The sequence below is a fragment of the Triturus cristatus genome, chromosome 3_1 (assembly GCF_964204655.1).
Source record: "Triturus cristatus chromosome 3_1, aTriCri1.1, whole genome shotgun sequence".
In the NCBI taxonomy this organism is placed as follows: Eukaryota; Metazoa; Chordata; class Amphibia; order Caudata; family Salamandridae; genus Triturus; species Triturus cristatus.
Genome location: NC_140583.1, coordinates 676,232,210 through 676,239,441, shown reverse-complemented (window position 1 = coordinate 676,239,441; position 7,232 = coordinate 676,232,210). Strand labels below are relative to the sequence as shown.

General features: G+C 47.8%; 1 protein-coding gene across 1 annotated transcript; it reads right to left on the bottom strand.

The window, feature by feature from the left end:
• Window positions 1-384: 384 nt before the first annotated feature.
• CDKN1C (cyclin dependent kinase inhibitor 1C) lies at window positions 385-3,884 on the bottom strand. The gene is made up of 3 exons (XM_085644750.1): window positions 3,029-3,884; window positions 1,932-2,050; window positions 385-1,116 (listed from the first exon to the last, which is right to left on the bottom strand). The coding sequence occupies exons 1-2, from the start codon at window positions 3,507-3,509 to the stop codon at window positions 1,938-1,940; spliced, it is 594 nt and encodes a 197-aa protein (XP_085500876.1). The 5' UTR covers window positions 3,510-3,884; the 3' UTR covers window positions 385-1,116; window positions 1,932-1,937.
• Window positions 3,885-7,232: the final 3,348 nt, after the last annotated feature.

Sequence of the window (7,232 nt, the reverse complement as noted above, 5' to 3'; positions counted from 1 at the left end):
CATCGTTTTTGTTTGTTATTGGTTCACACAGGATGAGACCTGTTACAGAGGATGGCTGACATCAAGCTCCTCTTATCAGAGGTATGAGTGAGGGCGGTGCGATGGGCACTGGCCACACATGACAATAGCGGCATGGACACCAACCCAAGGTAGCAGGCACACGCTGAAAGGAAGCATGATGTGGCACCAACCGGGAGGAAGGACACTGGATGTCGTCTCCTGGAATCCAATAAACACACTGTTTCCGGTTTCTTCACTCCCCCTCTACAGGCTGTCCCAGACACACGTTGTGGCTTTACGTTGCAACCAAAAGCTCCCATGGACACTAACTAACCAAACATACATGAGGACCAAAGCCGAAAGAGTACTCAGAAACGTGGAAACTTAACATTGGCATGTTGGTTTATTTGTTTTTAATGTAAGGCATAGCTGAAGTGCCAAGCTCAGAGCACATACCATTTGTCTTCAAGTACACTAAATTGTTGCTACAACAAAGCAAAGGTTTTCAAATACTATAAAAATATAGTTTAGATTTCGTAAACAAAGTAAAGATAGTGCCGTTTGGCTCAAACAGGTCTGAAAATAAATGAAATAGTGCCTTTTGGCTCAACCAAAAACATTTCACAAAACACACAAAGAAAACAATTGGGTTTCATCAAAGTTAACCACTTTCCAAACATAAATAGCAAATATAAGTTAGTATAATCTTAAAAATAAGTGTACAAATATACAATTCTCCCGCTTTGAAACACAAGCAAAGATTCCACGATATTTAAATATGCAAGCCCTGCACACACTCCAATCAGTTTAGGCAGATTATTTACAAGTTCGAATAAATATTTAAATATGCATGACTTGACAGCACTCCAGTCAGTGTACGCACATATCTACACGTCTTAGAATAAAATAAAACAAAACATTGCACGGTTATACGTTTTAACACTGCTCTGTGGACTGTATGGCCACTGCTCTGCTACATCAAGGGCATACGAGTTGCTTGCTTTGTATCCGGAGGTGTTCCGTTGCCTTTAGATTTCTTCTGTGGAAAGCCCCACCGCCGTTTATAACAAGCCAATGTCACCAGACACAATAGTCCATTCAAGGTTTAGTGCAAATCTGTGGACGGAAGAATGGACGGGTTAATGACTGAACGAGGAAAAGCCAGGGCAGATCGTGTGCAGCAAAACGATGCGATGCATAATATGAAGTTAACCAAACAGAGCGCATCCATGCCTCCCTCAGCTCCCTTTCCGCCAGGCCTACAGGCGTTCACCACTACCCCTCAAAAAAGCATTGCATATGTGCATTTGCACCAAACCTCAACAGCATAACAGTATCCAGCTGTCCCCGCCAGAATGGAGGTGGAAAAAATGGGCCCGGTGTGATGCAAGCATTTTTTCGATTATATCATGTCCCTCTCACTACGCACAGCCTCTTCCTCCACAAGAGGGCAGGTACCAACCACTTCGTTACAGAGGTCATGACACACACTAGCCGACACTGCCATGCATGACCAACTGACGGGTCGGACGCTCTCAACACATGAGGTGCGCGACAAAGGTCCATCTGAGCAGCCCACTAGCTCGATTATGTACCATGTTCTGAAATGCACGGTCGTGCACGCCGCAGCATCTTTCCCCAAAACTCGGACTGTGAACCGGCACTTTACAAAACAGAAGGGCTCGCTTTGGGAGGAATATGGAGGCTCTACCAAATAGAGGTGCCATAACGTTTAATGTCAGACGACATTTGGTGCTAACTGTGGAGTGGAAGCTCCTCTACGAGGCAGTCTCCACAAAAGCACATAGAGACGTAAACTGTTCCTCAGAATGGGAGCGCGGGGTGGTGTTTAGGCCACCGATCCTTACCCTCACCAGTGACTCGACCCGCCCTATGCTTTTGGTAAACTAAATTCACAGAACCGTATTTACCTTTGATCACCGTAGCCTCTTGCGCGGGGTCTGTTCGACGGGAATTATGAGTCCCGAGGAGGGCAGGAGTTCACAAGGCGCTTTGGTGTCCACCGACCTCTTCCTCTTCGGAAAAAAATCTGTAAAGGCCAAAAGAATGGTTAGCATAAATGAACAAGTGCACAGCAAAACGGAACAGCATCCTTAGGAAGAAGGTGCACGACTGATTAAAACAGCGTGCTTAAAAGACAGCACTTTAACTACAACGTTGCGATATCGGGCCAGTGTTACCTTAACACCAGGAGCAAACTAAATAGCCCACATCAAAAACAGCAAGTAAAAATAAAATGTAATACTTCGATAGCAGACATGAGAAAGTAACAATTCTAACCTAGAAACATTCTCTGACGTATAACTACGGGTTCCATGCCCTTTGAATGAATGGGACTGAGCTGGGAGTATGAATAATATTTCTGCGAGATCAGAAGACATTCGGACTACTACAACACCAGAACATCAATGGTTAATCAATCATGGAAACGAGACTGGTGGGGAGACCACAGAGGTTTCGAGTTAAAAGGGCCTAAAAGCATTAGACACATTAATAGCTGAATGGGACACAGCTTATTGTTTCACAGGAGAGGCGGGCGCTGTGGCCATCAGTGTTACCAACATTATTAGATCACACTGATGCCGTTTGGATTGAAAGGGCACGCCGGGTGACCACTGAGTCTTCCAATCAGCAAAGCCGTGAACCAAGAGAGAACGCACAAAGCCACTGTCGTCTAAGACAAAGCAAGCATTTCCTGGACTGTGCATTCAGGTGCATTGACAATGCGCGTTATTTAAACAACGCGTGTGCGTGGCACATCTTTCACTATACGCTCCAACGAGACTAAAAGGAAGGGGGGGGGGAGGGGAGTCCAGAGAGGAGCCGGTGTGTGTCCACAAGAGACAAAGGACAGTGTAAACAAAGGACTGTCAGTTGGCAATGTAAACGGCCTGTTTAGAGAACTCCGCCCTGTACCAGGGGGTCTGTGGGGGATGCGGCACAACGCGCGTACACACCCGAAGGTAATAACTCACACCCCACCCTACGGACAGGGACCCTCGCTCACCTGTGATGCGGCATGTGCTCTCCGCGGGTCTCCTGACGCCGCCCCGGGCGCAGGGGCCCAGGTCCCGGTTCTCTTGATTGGACTCCTCCCCGGCGCAGTTAGGATCTCGGGCGCAAACAGAAGCCGCCGCAGTGCCCGGCCCGGCACCGCACACCGCGCTCCCCTCCGCCGGTACCTCCACTCCTTGTCCCGGCCTGCAGGAACCCTGGCTCTTCTCACGGTAGAAGGCGGGCACGACGCTGCCGCACACAGGCTCCCAGAGCAGGCCGGAGCCTGGAACCGGGCGCCCGGTCTGGAAGTCGAAGCCCCAGCGGTCTCGGGCCTCCTCCGCCATCCCCTGCAGACGGCTCTGAAGCTCCCGCCGGAGCTCCTCGTGATCCAGGGGCCCGAAGAGGCTCCTGCGGACCCCGGAGGCCGCCCGCGGGAGCCCCGCTAGGCTCTGTATGGCCGCTCCGGCCGGGGATAGCGCCACCTCGGACATCGTAGGGCTCCACCGAGGCTCCGGGAACCGCAACCGAAGGAGTGGAGTCTGAAGCCCGGGGACCCCTGGCTGCAGGTCCCGATGGTCGCGGCTGGGCGATCCGATGATCCACGGGAGGGAGGTGGAAGCAGTAAATGCCAAGCTGCGCTCCCCGGCAGTAAGATCGTTATTTCTGAGGAACGGGAATTCCGAGGCGCTCACCTGCCGGCGCTGTGTGTTAGGGCTCCCTGTTGCGGACTCGGAGCACTAACAGATGACGCTTCCGGATCCCCGTTTCCTTAGATGGACCCTGCGCCCCTCGTTGTCCTCTTTTAAAACCCCTACAGCCGACAAGACAACACAGCCACCATTGGCCGACTCCTCCCTGCAGACCGCGCCCCTCCCCCTGGCTGCACACCGCTCCTGGCTGTGCCTGCCCCACCCTGCCCTGGCCCCTCCTGCCGCCCGCCCTGCCTGCCGCTCCCGGCTGTCCTTTTGTCTCTCTTTGTGTTCCCTTTGGAAACGGCGCACCACTGCCGGAAGGCTGCTCGCACGCCTTGGCACAGCCTAGTCCTAAAGTCACTTTTGTTATGTCCACACAACCCCCAGTCAGTTTCGCGCACTTTCGTAGTAGATTTTTGCTGAAATGGTTAAACCAGCTATATGCGGGCAGCTTCAAATACCTACATGTGTTGAACGAAGGCTACTATTATGAGCAGTTGCCGCATCCGAAGCAATGCAATTCAATTTTTAGTGCAATAACATTTATGGTTTAACAAAGCTGGTTTACACATGCTGATTTCATGTAAAGTTAAACGCGTAGACCAGGTGAATATCGGTTCCATTTTTATCGATGCCCTGAAACTCCAACACTAAAATCTAAGTTTTTGTTAGTGTCTTTTTATTACGGGTGTTCAGGTTTTCTTGTTTTTTTCTGTCCTTTCATAGTGTTTAACCAGAAAGGTAAGTATTTTTTTCATTGTCATCTCCGAAATGTGCCTCATCTTGGGTTTACAATTTATTTATTTGTTGTTTTATGTAGCACAGTCTAGACCGAAGTGTTACGGAGCGCTTTGTATCATAACAGTTACAGTAATGAAACACTTTTAGTTTTATCGTATTTTGCTGAGTACAGGTATCACGTTGCAATTAAAAGTCAGCGGTCAGCCACCGGTTGTAGTGTGTATTGATCACATAGTGGCAAGCCTACTTTTATCAGTCATTGCTTATCTGCAGTGACAGTTGTAGCAGGTTAGAAGTGCTGCTATCGGGTTTCTCACCGACATGTACGCCCACCGCATCTGGCCCGTGGCTTTAAATAAAGGGGTGGAGACCGCTCGGTGTCTTTCGCCCAAACCAATATAACGAGTGCGTGTACAGTGATTTTGGGGCACCAAGGGAACACGAGGTAGCGATCTGTGGGGACCAGAGGCCCCACACCACAACAGTCATGGCTTTTGACATGTACCTCTTAACTCACCCTCATTTGGATGATGCCAGTTATCCTCTTTAGATTAACCTTCACTGTCCTAGAAAAATAACTCCTTTAGACTTCAATGGGATCTCAAACTCTGAAAACCTTCCCCGCCCGCCAAAAATGTTTTCACTTTCCACTTATTTCAGTTGGATCGCCCTCCAAAACACTCCGTCACACTCTTCATGAAGAAGACCCAAAATGTCGTGGGGTATGCATTTAACTTGCTTGCATTTAAGTTAATTCGTAGTGCAGTTTTATTTTTCCTCGTGGAGGAACAGCCTGCACACATGCAAAGATGTCCATCACCATCAGCCTCCCACACAGTAACCCACCCTGTAACTGCTGTGCAAGGCATAGGAGGCAAGACTGAGCACACTGCCAAGCCCCCAAACACGGGTCATAGAGGGTAACAGCATTGAGCGGCTGCACTCCTCCACCACACCACCAGAGGTCTCACTTGGGCACTGCATCGAGCTACTTACTACTTTCTTCCACCTGGATTCTTGTGTGGAGTTGAGTATATGTCGCTGGAGCAAGTGGCAGCAAGTAATATTGCTTACAGGGCAATTCCGAGGTGTGTTAAAACGTGAGATAAGAATTCCTAGAATACGCTTTCCCTAAGTGGGAACGGTACATCTGGTACGGCACCATTGCATGAAAACTCCCTGTTCATAAAATGTGTCACATTGAAAAGGTGTGCTTGTGTTTATTGGTTAGGACATGGGCTGCAGTCCTGCATGTAATGTGAAGGAGGCGGCTCGAGGGTTAGAGGTATGTGTCTGTTATGTATTCTGCATTGTATGCTGCAGGTCACAAACAATGGCAGCTGTCAGGAGGAGCGCCTTCAAACCCAGAGAGACACAGATCTTAAAAGACAGGAGTGCATTGAATGTGGGGTAGGCTACGATGAGATAGGGTGACCAGATTTTGAAAACCAGAATCCGGGACATTCCAAAAGAATAGCAGTAGGACTACAAATTTGCATTGACTAAGATGCATTCACATCATAGAAAACAGACTGTGTGCACGAAGGGGTATTGAATGCAAATTTTACTCGCAGTATCGTCTACAGTAACTAAATTACTTTCAGCTAGGGGCGGCTACCAATGCTGCACAGGCATACGTGAAAATGAAATGTGTGTCCACCTGTGATCAGTCAATTCTTTTTGAAAACGGGAACTTGCTTCTAGGATGCCTGGTCACTCTAAGAAGGGGGGAGGATGAGGCAATGAGTACTGGGGCACACACAAATGTGAAGAGGCAAAATAAACATGTGTCCTTGAAGAGGTCACGCACCTTTCTAAAATTCAGATCTGCAGAGGACATTGTGGTTCATAAAGTAAAACACCTTTCACTGTTCTTGGAGGCATTATGGCCCAATTATTCGCACAAAAAACTAAGCTTAACAATGTTTGAAGACATTTAATTGTGCATAGCTCTTTCTGTCCCGCAACAGCATCTCAATGGAATCGAGATCCGGACATTGACTTGGCTATTCCAAAATCCTGACTATTTCCTATTTAGGCTTCAGTTATATATTCACTGGTGTGTTTTAGAACATTTTCCTCCTGCATGATCCACTTTCATCTAAGGTTCAGCTGTTGGACAGATAGTCGGACATGTTTCTGTAGAATGCGCTGGTATCAAGTGGAGGCATTCAGTGATTGACATCCTTCTATGTCCCGCAGTGGCAACACAGACCTAAGTCATCACTACTCTGTGCATGACTATTGGTGTGAGGTTCTTGCGATAATAAACAATCTTGTGCATTACAGCCAAACAAATCCACTTTGTCTCATTTGTGCAGCAGGCAGTGTTCTAGAAGTCTTGTGGATAGTTCAGTTGCTATTTTGTACATGTGAACCATACAGCAATACTCTTTCTTGGAGAAAATAAGTTTTCCCCTGGCTACTCTTCCATGAAAGCCATACTTGTTCAGTTTTATTAGGCCTCTTCCTATTGGTAGAATCATTGACTCTGATGTTTACTGTATTGAAAAAGAGACTTTAGATGCGTGAATGTGACTTGGGGGGTACTTTGTGATCTCCATGAGCCTTAGATGATCTAATCTTGGGGTGAATCTGTTAGGGCACCCTCTCTTGTGGGGACTAGAAATCACCTTAACCTTCATTTGTAAGTATTCTTTGGGACTGTGGAATGAAGGACTATGTAAGAATTTGGATTATTATTTGGGGTGGGCAACAGGCCACTTCAGGGACTAATCGCATTCTTGTCAGTGATCCCTCCAAGTCATTAAATTAACCAGA

Bases quoted from the DNA above. Each gene is read 5' to 3' on its own strand.
- CDKN1C (XM_085644750.1), bottom strand. From the start codon at position 3,509: ATGTCCGAGGTGGCGCTATCCCCGGCCGGAGCGGCCATACAGAGCCTA. The intron at 2,051-3,028 runs GTGAGCGAGGGT...TGGCCTTTACAG, and splicing joins GAGCACATGCCGCATCACAG to ATTTTTTTCCGAAGAGGAAG.